General features: G+C 44.0%; 1 protein-coding gene across 4 annotated transcripts; it reads left to right on the plus strand.

Moving 5' to 3' along the window:
- LOC106571029 (jun dimerization protein 2) lies at positions 1–24761 on the plus strand. 4 transcript variants are annotated; one of them, XM_045695530.1, is made up of 5 exons: positions 1–192; positions 2699–2758; positions 18739–18966; positions 19842–19946; positions 22878–24761. In XM_045695530.1, the coding sequence occupies exons 3-5, from the start codon at positions 18748–18750 to the stop codon at positions 23079–23081; spliced, it is 528 nt and encodes a 175-aa protein (XP_045551486.1). In that variant the 5' UTR covers positions 1–192; positions 2699–2758; positions 18739–18747; the 3' UTR covers positions 23082–24761. The 4 variants fall into 4 exon arrangements, with proteins under 4 accessions (XP_045551486.1, XP_045551489.1, XP_045551488.1 ...); XM_045695533.1 differs by having other exon boundaries at positions 29–192; positions 18742–18966; XM_045695532.1 differs by having other exon boundaries at positions 35–192; positions 2699–2754.

A 24761-nucleotide genomic window follows, 5' to 3' on the forward strand; every position in this document is an offset into this window, starting at 1 on the left:
GTTTTATTCAGGCCTGCCTGTATTTCTATCCATGCTCAGGTCTGGGACAAGCAAGTTCCGCATTCCCGAACCCTCCCAAATACCGATCACTATTTAAACCGGCTGACGCAACGACTTTTAGTATCAAAACCTATATCCGATTCATAAGTTACGGACACGTTATATCACCACGGATTACGGGACCTAATACAGGTAAATTAACCTATTAATTTACTATTTCTGGTTTAGGTTACTAAATTTAGACTAACTCGATTAACTGTTTAGACATTTTTACAAATTTTAAACTTTTTTCTAATAGGTTTTAAGTTATGTTTTTGTGTTTCATGATCGGTTTTTACAATTGTATTATTTTACAACAACTTTATTTGACTAGTTTCCGCTTGCGATAGTGTAATGCACTAGACTAGACGCATTATAAAAGCATTTATATTGTAACTTTTTCTCATGGATTTTGCACAACAACTCTTTTGTTGTTATATTGTTACAACCTCTTTGTCAAACGGTACAACGTAGCGAATGAATATCGCTTGCAGCTTGCCTTGAACACTACTATAGAATAGATTCTGCCATGTCCGAGAATTCATTTTTCGCTGTTACGATGTAAGGAGACGGTGAAAGTTAATATCAACCACAAGCAATCCCCGCTGCGAGGTTCAACCTTATGTAACATTAGGTTTGTTATACATTGCAGCATTGTGGGCTATCAGCAGTATGTAGAACAGAAAGCGGAATTGAAAGACATTCTTTCGTATGAGGGGAGAACGTTTTGTTTTAGTTTTCTTGGTGATTTTATTTGTGTTGAAAAAAAAAATGCATAGTATTGTTTCACATTGCTTTTGTAGGCTACAGTTACAGACTAGCAGCCCACTCAAGTTCACACAGACAGGCTGACATTTCCGTTTATGCATTTGAAGTTGCATGTGAACTCACTGCCATGCTCGTGGCAAATAACTCGATTATATGTTTATGATGACGATAAATTATTATCATCCTCATCATCCCTCTTCTTCCTCCTTTATCTCCATCATCTTCATCATTTAGAAAGTTAATAATATATATATATACAGTAACAGTCAAAAGTTCAGACACACCTACTCATTCAAGGGTTTTTCTTAACTTTTTTAAAAAAAACTATTTTCCACATTGTAGAATAATAGTGAAGACATCACAACTATGAAATAACACATTTGGAACCAAAACAGTGTTAAAGAAGTCTAAATATATTTTATATTTGAGATTCATCAAAGTAGCTACTCTTTGCCTTGATGACAGTTTTGCACAACCTAGGCATTCTCTCAGGTAGTCACCTGGAATGCATTTCAATTAACAGGTGTGCCTTGTTAAAAGTTAATTTGTGGAATTTCTTTCCTTCTTAATGCGTTTGAGACAATCAGTTGTGTTGTGACAAGGTAGTGGTGGTATACAGACGATAGCCCTATTTGGACCAAGTCCACATTATGGCAAGAACAGCTCAAATAAGCAAAGAGAAACAACAGTCCCTCATTACTTTAAGATATGAAGGTCAGTCAATCTAGAACATTTCAATAACTTTGAAAGTTTCTCCAAGTGCAGTCGCAAAAACCATTAAGCGCTTTGATGAAACTGGCTCTCATGAGGACCACCACAGGAAAGGAAGACACAGAGTTACCTCTGCTGCAGAGGATAAGTTCATTAGATTTACCAGCCTTAGAAATTACAGCCCAAATAAATGCTTCACAGAGTTCAAGTAACAGACACATCTCAACATCAACTGTTCAGAGGAATCAGGCCTTTGTGGTCGAATTGCTGCAAAGAAACCACTACTCAAGGACACTAATAAGAAGAAGAGACTTGCTTGGGCCAAGAAACATGAGCAATGGACATTAGACCGGTGGAAATCTGGCCTTTGGTCTGATTTGTCCAAATTTGAGATTTTTGGTTCCAACCGCCGTGTCTTTGAGAGACGCAGAGTAGGTGTACGGATGATCTCCGCATGTGTGGTTCCCACCGTTAAGGATGGAGGAGTTGTGATGGTGTGGGGGTGCTTTGCTGGTGACACTGTATGTGATTTATTTAGAATTCAAGGCACACTTAACCAGCATGGCTACCACAGCATTCTGCAGCGATACACCATCCCATCTGGATTGCGCTTAGTGGGACTATCATTTGTTCTTCAACAGGACAATGATCCAAAACACACCTCTAGGCTGTGTAAGGGTTATTTGACCAAGGAGAGTGCTGCATCAGATGACCTGGCCTCCACAATCACCCGACCTCAACCCAATAGAGATGGTTTGGGATGAGTTGGACCGCAGAGTGAAGGAAAAGCAGCCAACAAGTGCTCAGCATATGTGGGAACTCCTTCAAGACTGTTGGAAAATCATTCCTCATGAAGCTGGTTGAGAGAATACCAAGAGTGTGCAAAGCTGTCGTCAAGGCAAAGGGTGGCTACTTTGAAGAATCTAAAATATAATTTGATTTGTTTAACACTTTTTGTTGGTTACTACATGATTCCATGTGTGTTATTTCATAGTGTTGATGACTTCACTATTGTTCTACAATGTAGAAAATAGTAAAAAAAATAAAAAATAAAAAACCCTTGAATGAGTAGGTGTGTCCAAACTATACAGTGACTGGTACTGTATATCTGAAGCATGTTTCTTCTATTTTGAAACAGGTTATATGAGTTAAAATAACTATTATTCATATCTTCTTACAGTGTCTAAAACATACTGTACCACCACCAGCCACCAGAAGGGGATTGCAGTCCAACTTGTGAGTAAGTTGCCTATTCCATTATCATCATCTTTATGAAAATGATCCGTCTGCTCCTTGTGAGATAACCAGTGTGTTATTACAGTCTGTTATTAGAGTTTACATCGCCTGGTTTCTCAATGTTTTACATGGTTGTTGGTGTTCCATCAGTGAAAGAAACAGTGTCATGAAGTTAATGTTGTCCTGGAAATGGCCTCAGTCACTGGATGCGTCTGAAATGGCACCCTATTCCCTATATTGGCACCCAATTCCCTATATAGCACCCTATTCCCTATATAGCACCCTATTCCCTATATAGCACCCTATTCCCTATATAGCACCCTATTCCCTATATAATAACCTATTCCCTATATAGCACCCTATTCCCTATATTGGCACCCAATTCCCTATATAGCACCCTATTCCCTATATAGCACCCAATTCCCTATATAGCACCCTATACCCTATATAGGACCCTATACCCTATATATAGCACCCTATTCCCTATATAGCACCCTATTCCCTATATAGCACCCAATTCCCTATATAGCACCTATTCCCTATATAGCACCTATTCCCTATATATAGCACCCAATTCCCTATATAGCACCCAATTCCCTATATAGCACCCAATTCCCTATATAGCACCCAATTCCCTATATAGCACCCAATTCCCTATATAGCACCCAATTCCCTATATAGCACCCTATTCCCTATTTATAGCACCCTATTCCCTATTTATAGCACCCTATTCCCTATTTATAGCACCCTATTCCCTATTTATAGCACCCAATTCCCTATTTATAGCACCCTATTCCCTATATAGCACCCCATACCCGATATAATAACCTATACCCTAATATAACACCCTAAATAACACCCTATACCCTAATATAGCACCCTATACCCTAATATAGCACCATATACCCTAATATAGCACCCTATACCCTAATATAACAGCCTATACCCTAATATAACAGCCTATACCCTAATATAGCACCCTATACCCTAATATAGCACCCTATACCCTAATATAGCATCCTATACCCTAATATAGCATCCTATACCCTAATATAGCACCCTATACCCTTAGTCTGGTTAGGTTTACATTAATACCCCGGCCTAACAGCCCCAGACTCTTCTACCATTAATACCCCGGCCTAACAGCCCCAGACTCTTCTCCCATCAATACCCCGGCCTAACAGCCCCAGACTCTTCTACCATCAATACCCGGCCTAACAGCCCCAGACTCTTCTACCATCAATACCCCGGCCTAACAGCCCCAGACTCTTCTACCATCAATACCCCGGCCTAACAGCCCCAGACTCTTCTACCATCAATACCCCGGCCTAACAGCCCCAGACTCTTCTACCATTAATACCCCGGCCTAACAGCCCCAGACTCTTCTACCATCAATACCCCGGCCTAACAGCCCCAGACCCTTCTACCATTAATACCCCGGCCTAACAGCCCCAGACTCTTCTACCATCAATACCCCGACCTAACAGCCCCAGACTCTTCTACCATCAATACCCCGGCCTAACAGCCCCAGACTCTTCTACCATCAATACCCCGGCCTAACAGCCCCAGACTCTTCTACCATTAATACCCCGGCCTAACAGCCCCAGACTCTTCTACCATCAATACCCCGGCCTAACAGCCCCAGACCCTTCTACCATTAATACCCCGGCCTAACAGCCCCAGACTCTTCTACCATCAATACCCCGACCTAACAGCCCCAGACTCTTCTACCATCAATACCCCGGCCTAACAGCTCCAACTTAACCCCTGCTCATTCTAACAGTATATATTAATTAGTGTGTTTGTGTGTTCCTATGAGTGTTTGTCTATGTGCATGCCTATGAGTGTGTGTTGAGGGGTTTAAATGCCCCAGTGCCTGGCTGCCTGCCCGGGCACATCCGTGGGATGGTTTCTGCGTATATTGAACACTGCTGTGGATTAATGGGGAGGGTTGGCGAGCCGACAGGCTACTAGGGCCGACGGGACCCGGACTGAACATCTCTCTCTGTCTCTCTCGCTCTCTGTCTCTCGCTCTCTGTCTCTCGCTCTCTCTGTCTCTCGCTCTCGCTCTCTGTCTCTCGCTCTCTCTGTCTCTCGCTCTCTCTGTCTCTCGCTCTCTCTGTCTCTCGCTCTCTGTCTCTCGCTCTGTCTCTCGCTCTCTGTCTCTCGCTCTCTATCTCTGTCTCTCGCTGTCTCTCGCTCTCTCTCTCTCTCTCTCTCTCTGTCTCTCTGGGTTTATTTTAAGTAGAAATGCCTTCCAGTGCCTTTCTCTTGGGAGAGATGGTAGCCAGGCTGCCTGCCTCGTTCCTCCCCTACATTAATGCATTGCAGCTATCCACACAACAACTGGATCTAGTTAACAGCTATCCACACAACAACTAGACCTAGTTAACAGCTATCCACACAACAACTGGACCTAGTTAACAGCTATCCACACAACAACTGGATCTAGTTAACAGCTATCCACACAACAACTGGACCTAGTTAACAGCTATCCACACAACAACTAGACCTAGTTAACAGCTATCCACACAACAACTAGACCTAGTTAACAGCTATCCACACAACAACTAGACCTAGTTAACAGCTATCCACACAACAACTAGACCTAGTTAACAGCTATCCACACAACAACTAGACCTAGTTAACAGCTATCCACACAACAACTAGACCTAGTTAACAGCTATCCACACAACAACTAGACCTAGTTAACAGCTATCCACACAACAACTAGACCTAGTTAACAGCTATCCACACAACAAGTAGACCTAGTTAACAGCTATCCACACAACAACTAGACCTAGTTAACAGCTATCCACACAACAACTGGACCTAGTTAACCGCTATCCACACAACTAGACCTAGTTAACAACTATCCACACAACTAGACCTAGTTAACAACTATCCACACAACAACTAGACCTAGTTAACAACTATCCACACAACAACTAGACCTAGTTAACAACTATCCACACAACAACTAGACCTAGTTAACAACTATCCACACAACAACTAGACCTAGTTAACAACTATCCACACAACTAGACCTAGTTAACAGCTATCCACACAACAACTAGACCTAGTTAACAGCTATCTACACAACAACTAGACCTAGTTAACAGCTATCCACACAACAACTAGACCTAGTTAACAGCTATCCACACAACAATTCGACCTAGCTAACCGCTATCCACACAACAACTAAACCTAGTTAACAGCTATCCACACAACTAGATCTAGTTAACAGCTATCCACACAACTAGACCTAGTTAACAGCTATCCACACAACAACTAGACCTAGTTAACAGCTATCCACACAACAACTGGACCTAGTTAACAGCTATCCACACAACAATTCGACCTAGCTAACCGCTATCCACACAACAACTAAACCTAGTTAACAGCTATCCACACAACCAGATCTAGTTAACAGCTATCCACACAACTGGACCTAGTTAACAGCTATCCACACAACAACTGGACCTAGTTAACAGCTATCCACACAACAACTGGACCTAGTTAACAGCTATCCACACAACAACTAGACCTAGTTAACAGCTATCCACACAACAACTAGACCTAGTTAACAGCTATCCACACAACAACTGGACCTAGTTAACAGCTATCCACACAACTAGACCTAGTTAACAGCTATCCACACAACAACTGGACCTAGTTAACAGCTATCCACACAACAACTAGACCTAGTTAACAACTATCCACACAACAACTAGACCTAGTTAACAACTATCCACACAACTAGACCTAGTTAACAGCTATCCACACAACAACTAGACCTAGTTAACAGCTATCCACACAACAACTAGACCTAGTTAACAGCTATCCACACAACAACTAGACCTAGTTAACAGCTATCCACACAACAATTCGACCTAGCTAACCGCTATCCACACAACAACTAAACCTAGTTAACAGCTATCCACACAACTAGATCTAGTTAACAGCTATCCACACAACTAGACCTAGTTAACAGCTATCCACACAACAACTAGACCTAGTTAACAGCTATCCACACAACAACTAGACCTAGTTAACAGCTATCCACACAACAATTCGACCTAGCTAACCGCTATCCACACAACAACTAAACCTAGTTAACAGCTATCCACACAACTAGATCTAGTTAACAGCTATCCACACAACTGGACCTAGTTAACAGCTATCCACACAACAACTGGACCTAGTTAACAGCTATCCACACAACAACTGGACCTAGTTAACAGCTATCCACACAACAACTAGACCTAGTTAACAGCTATCCACACAACAACTAGACCTAGTTAACAGCTATCCACACAACAACTAGACCTAGTTAACAGCTATCCACACAACAACTGGACCTAGTTAACAGCTATCCACACAACTAGACCTAGTTAACAGCTATCCACACAACAACTGGACCTAGTTAACAGCTATCCACACAACAACTGGACCTAGTTAACCGCTATCCACACAACAACTAGACCTAGTTAACAGCTATCCACACAACAACTGGACCTAGTTAACCGCTATCCACACAACTAGACCTAGTTAACAACTATCCACACAACTAGACCTAGTTAACAACTATCCACACAACTAGACCTAGTTAACAACTATCCACACAACAACTAGACCTAGTTAACAACTATCCACACAACAACTAGACCTAGTTAACAACTATCCACACAACTAGACCTAGTCAACAGCTATCCACACAACAACTGGACCTAGTTAACAGCTATCCACACAACAAGTAGACCTAGTTAACAGCTATCCACACAACAACTAGACCTAGTTAACAGCTATCCACACAACAGCTGGAGTAGGAGCAGATCCTTGCCTAGTGCTATGGGCACATGGCAGTGTGTTTTCTTTGTCTCTAAGTCAATCCACATGGCATGTATAAACATTGGACAGAGGCTGAGACGGCCTAACCTAGATGGACAGTATGGAAGTGAACACCCAGAAGTGGAAGGGTGAAACCTATTTAAAACAAAAAAAAAATGTATGTAGTCTCTGGAACAACATATTTTATAGAAAAAGAAAAAGACAGAAAGCCATTGAGAGGTCATGAAACACCCTGAGACAGAAGCAACAGCTATAGAACTATATCACTTCCAGATGTCACCGTTCTTTTGTGAAGCGAAATAATTATATATATACACATGCTGCTATTGTGTTGTGACATTGCCTGATGTGTGACTATGGCTGTGTCCCAATTGGCACCCTATTCCCTACATATTGCACTACAGGTCACATAGGGCTGGTCAAAGAAAGGCCCCATAGGGCCCTGGTAAAAAAATAAAATCCCCATTAAGGCCCTAGTCAAGAAAAGTTCCCATAGGGCCCTGGTTAAGACACGTCCTGGTTAATTAAGAAAAGTTCCCATAGGGCCCTGGTTAAGACACGTCCTGGTTAATTAAGAAAAGTTCCCATAGGGCCCTGGTTAAGACACGTCCTGGTTAATTAAGAAAAGTTCCCATAGGGCCCTGGTTAAGACACGTCCTGGTTAATTAAGAAAAGTTCCCATAGGGCCCTGGTTAAGACACGTCCTGGTTAATTAAGAAAAGTTCCCATAGGGCCCTGGTTAAGACACATCCTGGTTAATTAAGAAAAGTTCCCATAGGGCCCTGGTTAAGACACGTCCTGGTTAATTAAGAAAAGTTCCCATAGGGCCCTGGTTAAGACACATCCTGGTTAATTAAGAAAAGTTCCCATAGGGCCCTGGTTAAGACACGTCCTGGTTAATTAAGAAAAGTTCCCATAGGGCCCTGGTTAAGACACGTCCTGGTTAATTAAGAAAAGTTCCCATAGGGCCCTGGTTAAGACACGTCCTGGTTAATTAAGAAAAGTTCCCATAGGGCCCTGGTTAAGACACGTCCTGGTTAATTAAGAAAAGTTCCCATAGGGCCCTGGTTAAGACACGTCCTGGTTAATTAAGAAAAGTTCCCATAGGGCCCTGGTTAAGACACGTCCTGGTTAATTAAGAAAAGTTCCCATAGGGCCCTGGTTAAGACACGTCCTGGTTAATTAAGAAAAGTTCCCATAGGGCCCTGGTTAAGACACGTCCTGGTTAATTAAGAAAAGTTCCCATAGGGCCCTGGTTAAGACACGTCCTGGTTAATTAAGAAAAGTTCCCATAGGGCCCTGGTTAGAAAAAGGTTAAATAGAAAATACAGACAGAACCACTGTGATTAATCAACATTGAAACTAGTTCATCTTGAATAATAGTTTAACAATTAAAACAAGTTTAAACACTTCACTTCAATGAATCAACACTTCACTACAAAATGTACAAATATGACAACGTGTATGTAAAGACTAGACATCCAGGTGTAAACAACGTTATAAATTGGGTCGTTCGAGTCCTGAATGGTATATATATATATTTGTGAGTATGACACAAATGGCTTGTTTACTGCTCTTATTACTTTGGTAACCAGTTTATAACAGCAATAAGGCACCTTGGGGGTTGTTGGTATATGACCAATATACCACAGCTAAGAGCTGTACTCCACGTTGCATTGTGCCTAACAGCCCTTAGCCATGGTATATTGGTCATATACCACCACCCCCTCGGACCTTATTGGTTAAATAGATCATTGAGTAGTAACAAATAGGGCTCTGTGGTGTAGGACAGTGTAGTGTAGGGCAGTGTAGTGAGGTGTAGTGTAGGACAGTGTAGTTTAGGCCAGTGTAGTGTAGGCCAGTGTAGTTTAGTGAGGTGTAGTGTAGGACAGTGTAGTGTAGGACAGTGTAGTTTAGGACAGTGGAGTGTAGGATAGTGTAGTGTAGGCCAGTGTAGTGTATTGTAGGCCAGTGTAGTGTAGTGAGGTATAGTGTAGGACAGTGTAGTGATGCGTAGTGTAGTGTAGGCCAGTGTAGTGTAGTGTAGTGTAGGACAGTGTAGTGTAGGACAGTGTAGTGTAGAACAGTGTAGTGTAGTGTAGGACAGTGTAGTGTAGTGTGGGACAGCGTAGTGCTGTTCTGTGCTCTTCTCTGCTCTGTTGTGGTTCATCTTGAGTCATTCAACTCATAGAAACGTGTGAGAAAAGAATACAGGATCTCAGCCCACAGCTTTCATTTCTCCTTCTTCTAACGGCCTCATCAGGCTTGATGTGCACGCAGCATGCATCCTTCCTCTGGCAGGCCCAGCGTTGAGAAACAAGCCTCTCAAAACCGTGTTCACTATGACTAAACCTTTCCATAATATTCATTACCAAATTTAAGCCTGGTCCCAGACCTGTTTGTATTGTCATGTATGAGTTGTCTGAGGCTATGACAGTCGCTATCATTAGCTATCATTAATAGATATCATTAGCCAAATGGTAGCCTGTCTGTGTGGTAGGGCGGTAGAAGGGATTGGTATTATTCATATTAGTGGAAATGTCTGGAACAGATCATGAGGACATTATGTAAGAGACTTCAGGATGGGTTAATATCCAAGATAGGTACTTCATTCATCTAGGGTGATCCTCCATCATTCATCCAGGGTGATCATTCATCATTCATCCAGGGTGATCATCCATCATTCATCCAGGGTGATCATCCAGGGTGATCATTCATCATTTGTCATCCAGGGTGATCATCCATCATCATCCAGGGTGATCATCCATCATTCACCCAGGGTGATTATCCATCATTCATCCAGGGTGACCATCCATCATTCATCCAGGGTGACCATCCATCATTCATCCAGGGTGACCATCCATCATTCATCCAGGGTGACCATCCATCATTCATCCAGGGTGATCATCCATCATTCATCCAGGGTGATCATCCATCATTCATCCAGGGTGATCATCCATCATTCATCCAGGGTGATCATCCATCATTTGTCATCCAGGGTGATTATCCATCATTCATCCAGGGTGATCATCCATCATTCATCCAGGGTGATCATCCATCATCCAGGATGCGTGCTAAATGGTGCTCTATCTCCTATATAGTGCGCTACTGGGAATAGTATACCTTTTGGAACGCAGGCCGAGGATCATTGCAATTCACGTTTCAGTCAAATCCTGACTAAGTCGAGGCACCTGCAATGGGATCAGAAGCATCTAGACCAGCTGACTACTGCCACAAGCATTAGGTCATGAGTGGGTTAAATAACCACGGAGGAGCTGCATTCAAGTACGGACTAACCAGAACCCAGCCGCTGCAGTACAAGAATTCATGGAGTTCCCTGTACGCCTATACCACATAACCTTGGCTTTTCAAGCAATGCTAGAAATTAACACATTGGCCAACAGCCAGCGAAACATTGGCCAACAGCCTCTCCTCTCCTCTCCTCTCCTCTCCTCTCCTCTCCTCTCCTCTCCTCTCCTCTCCTCTCCTCTCCTCTCCTCTCCTCTCCTCTCCTCTCCTCTCCTCTCCTCCCGTCAGTAGATGATGTAACACTGGCCAATAGCCTCTCCCCTCTCCTCTCCTCTCCTCTCCTCTCCTCTCCTCTCCTCTCCTCTCCTCTCCTCTCCTCTCCTCTCCTCTCCTCTCCTCTCCTCTCCTCTCCTCTCCTCTCCTCTCCTCTCCTCTCCTCTCCTCTCCATGTCAAACACACTATCTCTCTCTCTGACCAGAGTGGTGTGGTCAGTTGCAGCAAACATAAGTCAATGTCTAAGTCCAAAATGGCACTCTGTTCTCACATAGTGAACTACTCTTAACTAGGCAAGTCAGTTAAGAACAAATTCTTATTTACAATGACAGCATAGGAACACTGGGTTAACTGCCTTGTTCAGGGGCAGAACGACAGATTATTACCTTATCAGCTCGAGGATTCGATCCAGAAACCTTTTGGTTACTGGTCCAACACTCTAACCACTAGGTTCCCTGCCACTCTAAAAGACAGATAGTGTTTCTGTGTTGGTATTCTCAAATCAACATTTTCATTTTGTCTAGTTGTAAAATCTGAAATCTATTTTATTTGATTGTCACTCTTTGTCAGTATATCAGCTATCTGAACCCATTCTGTAGCTTATCCTATAGCATGCATCACCAATGCAGCCATAGGCCTACAGTGTGATGGCATTATTGGCCTAATGGTCATCTGTCATCTGAAGCAGAGAATAGCTAAACTCAGACATTGTTTACATGTTGAGCTCTATGTTGTCAATTTAAAATTATAACAGTAGACAATGTATGAGGCAAACCATATACCAGATTTTGTACATTCCTTTTAAGTTCTGACATATAAAATTGTTTAGTACAAATGCAACCCTTGTAATTTAGGTCCAGTATGAAAATAAGGAGATGACAATTAGGAAACAGGAAATGAGCATTCCAGTTAACATATATTATGAGGTAAATGTTATTTTATTCATTTTTTGCAATGTTGCTTGCAAAAAGGTTGCAGTTGTTCCCATAGTAGATAGACCAGGGGTATTCAACTCTTACCCTACCAGGTCCGGAGCCTGCTGGTTCTCTGTTCTACCTGATCATTAATTACACCCACCTGATGTCCCAGGTCTAAATCAGTCCCTGATTAGAGGGGGAATCACCCACCTGGTGTCCCAGGTCTAAATCAGTCCCTGATTAGAGGGGGAATCACCCACCTGGTGTCCCAGGTCGAAATCAGTCCCTGATTAGAGGGGAACAATAAAACAATTTAAAAAGCAGTGGAACTGACTTCGAGGTCCAGAGTTGAGTTTGGGGGAGACAGTGTATGGTTGCTCTATGTAGGCCTATCACTAAGTTTGAAGGTTGCTCTATGTAGGCCTACTGCTGACCCTGTATAAGCTAGATACTAGGCTAACAGTTTCCCGGATGTATCAAGAAAGGCCCACCACCCAAAGGACATCCAGCCAATTTCACACAACTTTGGGAAGCATTGGAGTCACCATGGGCCAGAATCCCTGTGGAACGCTTTCCACACCTTTTAGAGTTCATGTCCTGACGACTTGAGGCTTTTCTGAGGGTAAAAGGGGTGGGGTGTTCCTAATGTTTTGTACACTCAGTATGTGTATATATATATTTATATACACTGAGTGTACATGTGCCTGAGTGCACACACATACTTATGTACACAGACAGACAGACAGACAGACAGACAGACAGACAGACAGACAGACAGACAGACAGACAGACAGACAGACATGCTCACGCACCCACCTACACACACCCACGTGTCATATTTGATTGATCCTGGGCGTGTGCTTGCAGGACAGGACTTGCCTTGAGTGCAGTTCTATTTCCTAACTAATACATGCCATTTCCTCTCCCACCCAGACTGTGCTGTGTGTTTGGCTTCTCCTGAGGCCCCTTCCACTAGGCAGTGCTCTGCTCTGTTCTACTCTGCTCTGCTCTGTCCTACCCTGCTCTGCTCAGCTCTACCCTACTCTGCTCTGCTCTGTTCTACCCTGCTCTGTTCTACCCTGCTCGGCTCTACCCTGCTCTGCTCAGCTCTACCCTGCTCTGTTCTGTACTACCCTGCTATGCTCTGTTCTGTTCTACCCTGCTCTTCTCTACCCTGCTCTACTCTGCTCTGCTCTGTTCTACCCTGCTCTGCTCTGTTCTGCTCTACCCTGCTCTGCTCTACCCTGCTCTGCTCTACCCTGCTCAGCTCTACCCTGCTCAGCTCTACCCTGCTCTGCTCAGCTCTACCCTGCTCTGCTCTACCCTGCTCTGCTCAGCTCTACTCTGTTCTTCTCTACCCTGCTCTGCTCTGCTCTGTTCTACCCTGCTCTGCTCTGCTCTGTTCTACCCTGCTCTACTCTGCTCTGCTCAGCTCTACCCTGCTCTACTCTGCTCTGCTCTGTGCTACCCTACTCTGCTCTGTTCTGCTCTACCCTGCTCTGTTCTGCTCTGCTCTGTCCTACCCTGCTCTACTCTGCTCTGTTCTACATTGCTCTACTCTGCTCAGCTCTACCCTGCTCTACTCTGCTCTGTTCTGTTCTACCCTGCTCCTCTCTACCCTGCTCTGCTCTGTTCTACCCTGCTCTGCTCTACCCTGCTCTGCTCTGTTCTACCCTGCTCCTCTCTACCCTGCTCTGCTCTGTTCTACCCTGCTCTGCTCTACCCTGCTCTGCTCTGTTCTACCCTGCTATACTCTGCTCTTCCCTTGCTCTGTTATACCCTCTTCTGCTCTACCCTATTCATCCCTACCCTGCTCTGCTCTACCCTGTTCTGCTCTGCCTTGTTCTGCTCTAATTTCTCTACCCTGCTCTGCTCTACCCTGTTCTGCTCTACCCTGCTCTGCTCTGTTCTACCCTGTTCTGCTCTGTTTGGTTCTACCCTGTTCTGCTCTTCTATACCCTGCTCTGCTCTACCCTGTTCTGCTCTACCCTATTCTGCTCTGCTCTACCCTGTTCTGCTCTGCCCTGTTCTGCTCTGCCCTGTTCTTCTCTGCCCTATTCTGCTCTACCCTGCTCTGCTCTACCCTGTTCTGCTCTGCCCTATTCTTCTCTACCCGCACTACCCTGTTCGGTACTACCCTGATATACCCTGTTATTTTCTACCCTGTTTCGTTCTACCGTGTTCCGTTCTACCCTGCTATACCCTGTTCTACCCTGCTATACCCTGTTCTACCCTGCTCTTCTCTACCCTGTTATGCTCTGTTCTCCCCTGTTCTCCTCTGTTCTCCCCTGCCCTACCCTGTTCTACCCTGTTCTACCCTGCTATACCCTGTTCTACCCTGCTCTTCTCTACCCTGTTATGCTCTGTTCTCCCCTGTTCTCCTCTGTTCTCCCCTTCCCTACCCTGTTCTACCCTGTTCTACCCTGTTATGCTCTGTTCTCCCCTGTTCTCCTCTGTTCTACCCTGCCTTACCCTGTTCTACCCTGTTCTACCCTGCTCTACCCTGTTATGCTCTGTTCTCCCCTGTTCTCCCCTGCCCTACCCTGTTATATCCTGTTGTGTTCTACCCTGTTCTGTGTGGCTGTCTTTGTCTGTCTGGTCTGGGTACAGTGCGTGTGTGTGTGTGTGTGTGTGTGTGTGTGTGTGTGTGTGTGTGTGTGTGTGTGTGTGTGTGTGTGTGTGTGTGTGTGTGTGCCAGCTGGCTGTTCTGCTTGACTGCAAGAACACAGAGAGGGTGTTGCATCATCAAACACTGATCCTGGGTAGCAGCCTGAGAAAGAGGAGAAAATATGGTAGTCTGTCAGACTACAGTAGGCCAGCTGGTCTAGGTAGCTGTATGTCTGGGGGTGATAGTCTGTCAGACTACAGTAGGCCAGCTGGTCTAGGTAGCTGTATGTCTGGGGGTGGTAGTCTGTCAGACTACAGTAGGCCAGCTGGTCTAGGTAGCTGTATGTCTGGGGGTGGTAGTCTGTCAGACTACAGTAGGCCAGCTGGTCTAGGTAGCTGTATGTCTGGGGGTGGTAGTCTGTCAGACTACAGTAGGCCAGCTGGTCTAGGTAGCTGTATGTCTGGGGGTGATAGTCTGTCAGACTACAGTAGGCCAGCTGGTCTAGGTAGCTGTATGTCTGGGGGTGGTAGTCTGTCAGACTACAGTAGGCCAGCTGGTCTAGGTAGCTGTATGTCTGGGGGTGGTAGTCTGTCAGACTACAGTAGGCCAGCTGGTCTAGGTAGCTGTATGTCTGGGGGTGGTAGTCTGTCAGACTACAGTTGGCCAGCTGGTCTAGGTAGCTGTTTGTCTGGGGGTGGTAGTCTGTCAGACTACAGTAGGCCAGCTGGTCTAGGTAGCTGTATGTCTGGGGGTGATAGTCTGTCAGACTACAGTAGGCCAGCTGGTCTAGGTAGCTGTATGTCTGGGGGTGGTAGTCTGTCAGACTACAGTAGGCCAGCTGGTCTAGGTAGCTGTATGTCTGGGGGTGGTAGTCTGTCAGACTACAGTAGGCCAGCTGGTCTAGGTAGCTGTATGTCTGGGGGTGGTAGTCTGTCAGACTACAGTAGGCCAGCTGGTCTAGGTAGCTGTATGTCTGGGGGTGGTAGTCTGTCAGACTACAGTAGGCCAGCTGGTCTAGGTAGCTGTATGTCTGGGGGTGATAGTCTGTCAGACTACAGTAGGCCAGCTGGTCTAGGTAGCTGTATGTCTGGGGGTGGTAGTCTGTCAGACTACAGTAGGCCAGCTGGTCTAGGTAGCTGTATGTCTGGGGGTGGTAGTCTGTCAGACTACAGTAGGCCAGCTGGTCTAGGTAGCTGTATGTCTGGGGGTGGTAGTCTGTCAGACTACAGTAGGCCAGCTGGTCTAGGTAGCTGTATGTCTGGGGGTGGTAGTCTGTCAGACTACAGTAGGCCAGCTGGTCTAGGTAGCTGTATGTCTGGGGGTGGTAGTCTGTCAGACTACAGTAGGCCAGCTGGTCTAGGTAGCTGTATGTCTGGGGGTGATAGTCTGTCAGACTACAGTAGGCCAGCTGGTCTAGGTAGCTGTATGTCTGGGGGTGGTAGTCTGTCAGACTACAGTAGGCCAGCTGGTCTAGGTAGCTGTATGTCTGGGGGTGGTAGTCTGTCAGACTACAGTAGGCCAGCTGGTCTAGGTAGCTGTATGTCTGGGGGTGGTAGTCTGTCAGACTACAGTAGGCCAGCTGGTCTAGGTAGCTGTATGTCTGGGGGTGATAGTCTGTCAGACTACAGTAGGCCAGCTGGTCTAGGTAGCTGTATGTCTGGGGGTGGTAGTCTGTCAGACTACAGTAGGCCAGCTGGTCTAGGTAGCTGTATGTCTGGGGGTGGTAGTCTGTCAGACTACTCTCTCTCTGTCTCTCTTTCTGGCTTTTTTTTATTTAGCTGAGAAAGGAACTACAGTCTTCCAGTGTCGTCAGTAAGGAACAGGGTACTGAGTCCCAAATGGCACCCTATTCTCTATATAGTGCACTATTTGACCAGGGCCTTATGGTCCCTACATCTGACCAGGGCTCTATGGTCCCTACATCTGACCAGGGCTCTATGGTTCCTATTTCGATATGGAATAGGGTTCCTTTTGGGACCCAGACAGGGAGTCAGCTGGTCAGCTCCACAAGCAGCACACAGTCAGCTGTCCTGTCCTGCTCACCTCACAATACACATCTTTGTTGGGTCTAGGCTGAGATGAGGGCTTTGTACAGAGAGGCCATAACCTTTTGATTCACTGCTTGATACTGAAAATACTGGTGTGTATTGGAGCCGAGGTGCATGTGAACTAGACATACGCCCATTGTATGGGAATTAAATACAGACAGTAGGGTTCAGATGCACCGTTCCATGAGCAACATTTGTTTTCTATTTGGCCATCAGGAGTTTTGGTTTTAACATGTTATTAGAGAAATGTCTTAACTGTGGGGCTGCTTTGTACAGCCTTTATTTCTCTCACAGAGGACTGTGACTGCATGTTTCTCTGAGACTCTCTCTCTCTGTCTCTCACTCTCTGTCTCTGTCTCTCTCACTGTCTCTCACTCTCTGTCTCTGTCTCTCTCACTGTCTCTCACTCTCTCTCTGTCTCTCACTCTCTCTCTGTCTCTCTCACTCTCTCTCTGTCTCTCTGCCTCTCTCTCTCTCTCTGCCTCTCACTCTCTCTCTGCCTCTCACTCTGTCTCTCTCACTCTCTCTCTCTCTCTGCCTCTCTCTCTCTGTCTCTCTCTCTCTCTCTCACTCTCTCTCTCTCTGTCTCTGTCTCTCACTCTCTGTCTCTCACTCTCTCTCTGTCTCTCTCACTCTTTCTCTCACTCTCTCTCTGCCTCTCACTCTCTCTGTCTCTCTCTCTCTCTCTCTCTCTCTCTCTCTCTCTCTGTCTCTCACTCTCTCTCTGCCTCTCACTCTCTCTCTCACTCTCTCTCACTCTCTCTGTCTCTGTCTCTCACTCTCTGTCTCTGTCTCTCTCTCGCTGTCTCTCTCTCTCGCTGTCTCTCTCTCTCGCTGTCTCTCTCTCTCTGTCTCTCTCTGTCCCTCACTGTCTCTCTCTCTCTCTCACACTCTCTCTCTCTCTCTCTCTCTCTCTCACTCTCTCTCTCACTCTCTCTCTCACTCTCTCTCACTCTCTCTCTGTCTCTCTCTGTCTGTCTCTCACTCTCTCTCTCTCTGTCTCTCACTCTCTCTCTCTCTCTCTCTCTCTCTCTCTCTCTCTCTCTCGCTCTCTCTCTCTGTCTCGCTCTCTCTCTGTCTCTCTCTCTCTGTCTCTCTCTCTCTCTCACTGTCCCTCTCTCACTGTCTCTCTCTCACTGTCTCTCTCTCTCTCTGTCGCTCTCTCTCTCTGTCTCTCTCTCTCTGTCTCGCTCTCTCTGATTGCAATAAGAAGTCCTGTGGTCAAACTCTTGATTTTTTTTTATTGCATACCACCCCTCTCTTTTTTTGTTCAGTGATTGTGGGCAAATCAATGCAATACATGATTAATCACAGGCTGAACATGGAGCCAAGATACTAGTGTAGATTAACATTCCAGTGTAGAATTCAGCTAAATCCAGTCTGCCAATTCCGTTAAATGGCTGTCTGTGGAGGATATTGGACAATAGCTTTTAAACTGGGTGGGAAAGGAAAATATCCTATGGTTGAAATTAAATTAACCTCCTTTTTCTTCTTCTTCTCCCTGTGTGGTTGGTTCTGATGTGACAAATAATGTTATTACATCAGTCATTGACAGGATGATTTTAATCTTAACCTCTCTCTCTCTCCCTCTCCCTTCCTCTCCTCTCTCTCCCTCTCCCTTCCTCTCCTCTCTCTCCCTCTCCCTTCCTCTCCTCTCTCTCCCTCTCCCTTCCTCTCCTCGCTCTCCCTCTCCCTTCCTTTCCCTTCTCTCTCTCTCTCTCTCTCTCCCTTCCTTTCCCTCCTCTCTCCCTCTCCCTTCATCTCGTTACTCTCCCTCTCCTCTCTCCCTCTCCCTTCCTCTCTCCTCTCTCTCTCCCTTCCTTTCCCTTCTCTCTCTCTCCCTCTCCCTTCCTCTCTCTCCCTCTCCCTTCCTCTCCTCTCTCTCTCTCTCTCCCTTCCTTTCCCTTCTCTCTCTCTTTCCCTTCCTTTCCCTTCTCTCTCCCTCTCTCTCTCCCTCTCCCTTCCTCTCCTCCCTCTCTCCCTCTCCCTTCCTCTCCTCGCTCTACCTCTCCTCTCTCCCTCTCTCTCCTTCCACAGCAGTGGTGTATGGTAGCTGGGTCTGACATGATGCCCGGTCAGATTCCTGACCCCTCCCTGACGGCTGGGTCCTTGCCCAGCCTGGGCCTTCTGGCCGGCATATCTGCCACCACGCTCACCGACCAGCTCAAACTGGCACAGGACTTTAGGAACCTGGGTGCCATGTTGTCACCGCTGCATATCCTGGGACGGCTGGGCAAGAGGCCGCTCACCGCTATCAAGGGAGAGGTGAGGAGGAGGAGGTGGAGGAAGAGGAGGATGAAGAGGAGGAATGGTGGTGGATGTTGATTTTTTCGAGGGATGCCAGGATCTGTTATTTTATGATCGACTGATTTTTAGATATTGTCAGCCTGTCTAACTTTTAGCTCCACCAAGTGGGCAATTTCAGAAGTAGTTTAGATGTTACACAACTTAAAGCGTCAATGCAGCCATTTTTATCTTTATATCAAATCCTTTCTGGGGAGCAATTAAGTACCTTACTGTGATTGTTTTCAATTAAAATGGTAAAACAAAACAGAACTTGCTTCTTAGCGTAGAGCAATTTCTCAAGCAAGATTTTTGCTCGGACTGTCTGGGAGTGGTCTGAGTGGGGAGGGGACAACTGAAAACTAGCTGTTATTGGAAGAGAGGTTTGGAACTATCTTTCTTATTGGTCTATTAACTAATTTACGGCCTGGAGATGAGGCAGGCCAAAACTCCATCCCACCAAAACAGGCTGAAATTTCAGGCGGTCTTTTCAAACAGCTCTTACTGTAAAAGGGCCTTTTACACAATTTCACAGTATTAATCCAACCTCATAGTGTGGAAATATATATATATATAAAACACAGGAAAATCATGTTTTTGACTCAGCCTTTAATCATTTCAATCTGGGTTCTCTGAAACTATTCACTTTTGCCTCCAAGATGGCAAGCACAGGTATCAAACTGAGACGTAGTAACTTGAAATTCCCAATAAAACAAAACTAGGAGTGAAACACTATTGTGTCAGGAGTATAAAATGCAGGAAAGATAGAACCCAAGGTTGGAATAACTATATTTAATAATATGTAGGCCTTGAATAAGGTCACCATTAGCTAATCACAATACTTCTTCTCCCTGCAGATGGACGAGGACGATGAGAGGAGGAGACGGAGGAGAGATAAGAACAAAGTGGCAGCAGCACGATGTCGGAACAAGAAGAAGGAGAGAACAGACTTCCTCCAAAGGGTCAGTCTCTTTTCTTTTTCAAAATGGCGGCTGAGTTCTTTATGTATACTCTGGTGTTCTTTATGTATACTCTGGTGTTCTTTATGTATACTCTGGTGTTCTTTATGTATACTCTGGTGTTCTTTATATATTCTCTGGTGTTCTTTATGTATACTCTGGTGTTCTTTATGTATACTCTGGTGTTCTTTATGTATACTCTGGTGTTCTTTATGTATACTCTGGTGTTCTTTATGTATACTCTGGTGTTCTTTATGTATACTCTGGTGTTCTTTATATATAGTCAGGGTTGGGTAGGTTCCTTTCTAAATGTAATCCATTAGTTACTAGTTACCCGTCCAAAATTACAATCGGTAACATAACTTTTGGATTACCCAAAGTAATCTGATTACTTCCAGTTACTTTTTAATAACTTTCAAGAAACATTAGAAGAAGACAAAAAATGTATATTACCAATTGAACAACATTTATTGCAGGATAAATCAACGTTAGCGTGTACATAGCTGGCCATAAATGTATGTCGCATTTTACTTTATGGGTTATGTAGGCTTATTCTAACCCATCGCTTTCTACTACATATAATAATATGATTAGGCTATATCTTTACATTAATAAACAAAGTCTGTCAGATTTCTAGTCATTCTAATTAGTTTAATACTCCTTGATCTTCAAGAATAGGACTTGGAAATATGGAAATATAGATTAGACTGAGCATAATTAGCCTACTCTGTTTATGATTTTGTTGTCATGGAGGACTGATTCGGCTCATTGCTTCCAGTTGAAAAATCAACTCTGGTCATGGAATGGCATATTTTGAGCACTACTGAAAAGTGCTATTTGCATGTTGCATTTGCTATAGTTTGCTATTGTTTAAGTTTTTGTTGGTGACACTTTAAATATCTTGATAATTTGCAGCTGTTTAAGTCTGTCAAAAGTGTGCATGTCTCTGTTAGGCGTATGGATTTTCAATAAATGTCCCACTTGTGGTCTTCTCAAATGAAACTTGTTTTTGACAGTATGGAGCCCAACACCACGGTGGGGTTTAGAAGGGAGGAACTCTCCTCAAACTTCTATTCCATAGGCTGGGATCCTCACTATGCAGCTGTTGCAAGAGAACATTTTTCACTGGCTGTCCACTGGTCGCAAAAACAATGAGCGATAGGCAGCTTAAACTTCTTCAATTCAACTATTACTGGCTTAAAATACACATATACTTTTGTGAACAGCCATCCACAACAACCACAACCCGTAAGGCGCAAAAAGTTAAATGACAGCGCAGCAGAGTGATTCACATCAATGTAGTTATCAATAATAATAGTTACATGACAGAGCAGCAGTGTGATTCACATCAATGTAGTTATCAATAATAATAGTTACATGACAGAGCAGCAGAGTGATTCACATCAATGTAGTTATCAATAATAATAGTTACATGACAGAGCAGCAGAGTGATTCACATCAATGTAGTTATCAATAATAATAGTTACATGACAGCGCAGCAGAGTGATTCACATCAATGTAGTTATCAATAATAATAGTTACATGACAGAGCAGCAGAGTGATTCACATCAATGTAGTTATCAATAATAATAGTTACATGACAGAGCAGCAGAGTGATTCACATCAATGTAGTTATCAATAATAATAGTTACATGACAGAGCAGCAGAGTAATTCACATCAATGTAGTTATCAATAATAATAGTTACATGACAGAGCAGCAGAGTGATTCACATCAATGTAGTTATCAATAATAATAGTTACATGACAGAGCAGCAGAGTGATTCACATCAATGTAGTTATCAATAATAATAGTTACATGACAGAGCAGCAGTGTGATTCACATCAATGCGCTACAGAGATTATCAATAATAAGTGATATCCGTATCGCCTGTAGACTACACCACTGCTGTCATCCTTACCTCCAAGCGTTTAATCAAGTTGGATCATCTCTGGATGTCGACAGCAGTCGCACCATTATAAGATATAGCTTGGACTGTAGTCTATAACAGCCTATTCCCGCTTTTTCCCCACAATCCAAACGCATTTGGTGTGTCATCATAGTGGTCTCTGATTGGTGGTCATCATTTGGTGTGTCATCATAGTGGTCTCTGATTGGTGGTCATCATTTGGTGTGTCATCATAGTGGTCTCTGATTGGTGGTCAGACTCGTTCAGGAAATAACAAATTTAAATTTGATACTTTTTTTTCAACACTGATTTGAATGAGAAAACAGAAAAGTGTCAAAGGTTTTTTTTTCGCAAACATCCTTTTTTTCTGAATTTAAAAGTAATCATTGGAGGTAATCATCCCGTTTTTCAAAAGTATATTTTTAATGCTGGTAAAGTAACGGATTACAGTTTTAATGCTGGTAAAGTAACAGATTACAGTTTTAATGCTGGTAAAGTAACGGATTACCGTTTTAATGCTGGTAAAGTAACGGATTACAGTTTTAATGCTGGTAAAGTAACGGATTACAGTTTTAATGCTGGTAAAGTAACAGATTACAGTTTTAATGCTGGTAAAGTAACGGATTACCGTTTTAATGCTGGTAAAGTAACGGATTACAGTTTTAATGCTGGTAAAGTAACGGATTACAGTTTTAATGCTGGTAAAGTAACGGATTACCGTTTTAATGCTGGTAAAGTAACAGATTACCGTTTTAATGCTGGTAAAGTAACGGATTACAGTTTTAATGCTGGTAAAGTAACGGATTACCGTTTTAATGCTGGTAAAGTAACGGATTACAGTTCATTTAAAAAAAGATCTGTTACATGTAATCCATTACATCCCAGTCCTGCTTATAGTTTGTTTAAAGTGGGACCTCAGGTCATTATTGTAAAAGAGAAAGTGTTCTCGATGACTTACCTGGTTAAATAAAGGCTAAATCAATGACCTTACAGTATACCCCCCTCCCCTCTCTGTCCTCCCTGTAGGAGTCGGAGCGTCTGGAGGTGGTGAACTCTGACCTAAAGGCCCAAATCGAGGAGCTGAGGATGGAGAGACAGACGCTAATGGTAATGCTCAACCTCCACCGCCCCACCTGCATCGTCCGCACCGACAGCGTCAAGACCCCTGAGAGCGAGGCCAACCCCCTGCTCGAACACCTGGCCGCTGAAAAGATGGAGGCCTCTAAGTGAAACCACAGACGGAAAAGTGAAACCCAAGGGTGGGAAGGAAGGAATCCACCGAGAGAGAGAGAGAGAAAAAACTGTCATCAATGATGACGAAATATTATTATTTTTTTAAATCACCTGATGCATTTGTTGTTGAAGCACTTATGTACTGTCTCGAGCGCCAAGCTGGAGACTTTTGGAGACTCTTGTCTCTGTCTTTTCCCAAAAGACCACCGGAGGGTTGTTAGGGTTCCGTTGCCTCGGTAACACCTTGGTAACGTTACCTGATTGGGTTCTGAGGGAAGAGGGCGGAGCCTAATGCCCAACCCAGTTATCTCTGCATCATAATAAGTGTTTTGTTTTGAAACCCAAGTCAGTGCCACAACGTTTACTTACTGCAACCAACCACCATTACAATAAGGGACAGATGGAAGACGGTAGTGGAAACTATAATGTTGAAGAGGAAACACTAAGATCAATCACGATGGTGATCTGTTACCGACACTTCTTAACGACACTTCTTACCGACACTTCTTACCGGCACTTACCGACTCTGAGACAAACAAAGAGGTTGTTATTGTGATATTCTATAACGGTAGAGGCACACAGATGTAGCCAGCCAGTGTACTGTATACCATGTTGAAATACACAGCTGTAGCCAGCCAGTGTACTGTATACCATGTTGAAATACACAGGTGTAGCCAGCCAGTGTACTGTATACCATGTTGAAATACACAGCTGTAGCCAGCCAGTGTACTGTATATCATGTTGAAATACACAGGTGTAGCCAGCCAGTGTACTGTATACCATGTTGAAATACACAGCTGTAGCCAGCCAGTGTACTGTATACCATGTTGAAATACACAGCTGTAGCCAGCCAGTGTACTGTATACCATGTTGAAATACACAGGTGTAGCCAGCCAGTGTACTGTATACCATGTTGAAATACACAGGTGTAGCCAGCCAGTGTACTGTATACCATGTTGAAATACACAGGTGTAGCCAGCCAGTGTACTGTATACCATGTTGAAATACACAGGTGTAGCCAGCCAGTGTACTGTATACCATGTTGAAATACACAGGTGTAGCCAGCCAGTGTACTGTATACCATGTTGAAATATACAGGTGTAGTCAGCCAGTGTACTGTATAGCATGTTGAAATATACAGGTGTAGCCAGCCAGTGTACTGTATACCATGTTGAAATACACAGGTGTAGTCAGCCAGTGTACTGTATACCATGTTGAAATATACAGGTGTAGTCAGCCAGTGTACTGTATACCATGTTGAAATATACAGGTGTAGTAGTATTCTAGGATTTGTCCATTACATGCAAGTCCATTACCAAGTTGGAACATATTTTTATTTCATATTATAATGCTATTTTTGTGTTGTTGTATATCCTCTGCCTTGACGATGGAAGTATCCGGTTGATCCGATTTGAGGTGACGCTGGCGTCATAAAGTAAAAGCACATATATATACTATATGAAATAATGTTTACACTCCTGTTGTTTATAAAAAAGGCATTGTTAATTCAAATGTCTGTATTTCAATATACTTATTTTATACTGCTTTATAATGTGTATGAAATGTGTATGAAGTGCCCTGTATTGTTGTAATCACTTGATGTGATTTTTTGCATTTGACATTAGTGTCCCGTTGTATTTTTCAATATTAAAAGGCCCAGAGCAGTCAAAAAAGTTA

Source organism: Salmo salar, chromosome ssa15 (genome assembly GCF_905237065.1).
Source record: "Salmo salar chromosome ssa15, Ssal_v3.1, whole genome shotgun sequence".
Lineage (NCBI taxonomy): Eukaryota > Metazoa > Chordata > Actinopteri > Salmoniformes > Salmonidae > Salmo > Salmo salar.

Coding starts and splice junctions, on each gene's coding strand:
- LOC106571029 (XM_045695530.1), top strand. CDS start 18,748: ATGGTAGCTGGGTCTGACATGATGCCCGGTCAGATTCCTGACCCCTCC. Junction 18,967..19,841: donor TCACCGCTATCAAGGGAGAG/GTGAGGAGGAGG, acceptor TTCTCCCTGCAG/ATGGACGAGGACGATGAGAG. Junction 19,947..22,877: donor GAACAGACTTCCTCCAAAGG/GTCAGTCTCTTT, acceptor TCCTCCCTGTAG/GAGTCGGAGCGTCTGGAGGT.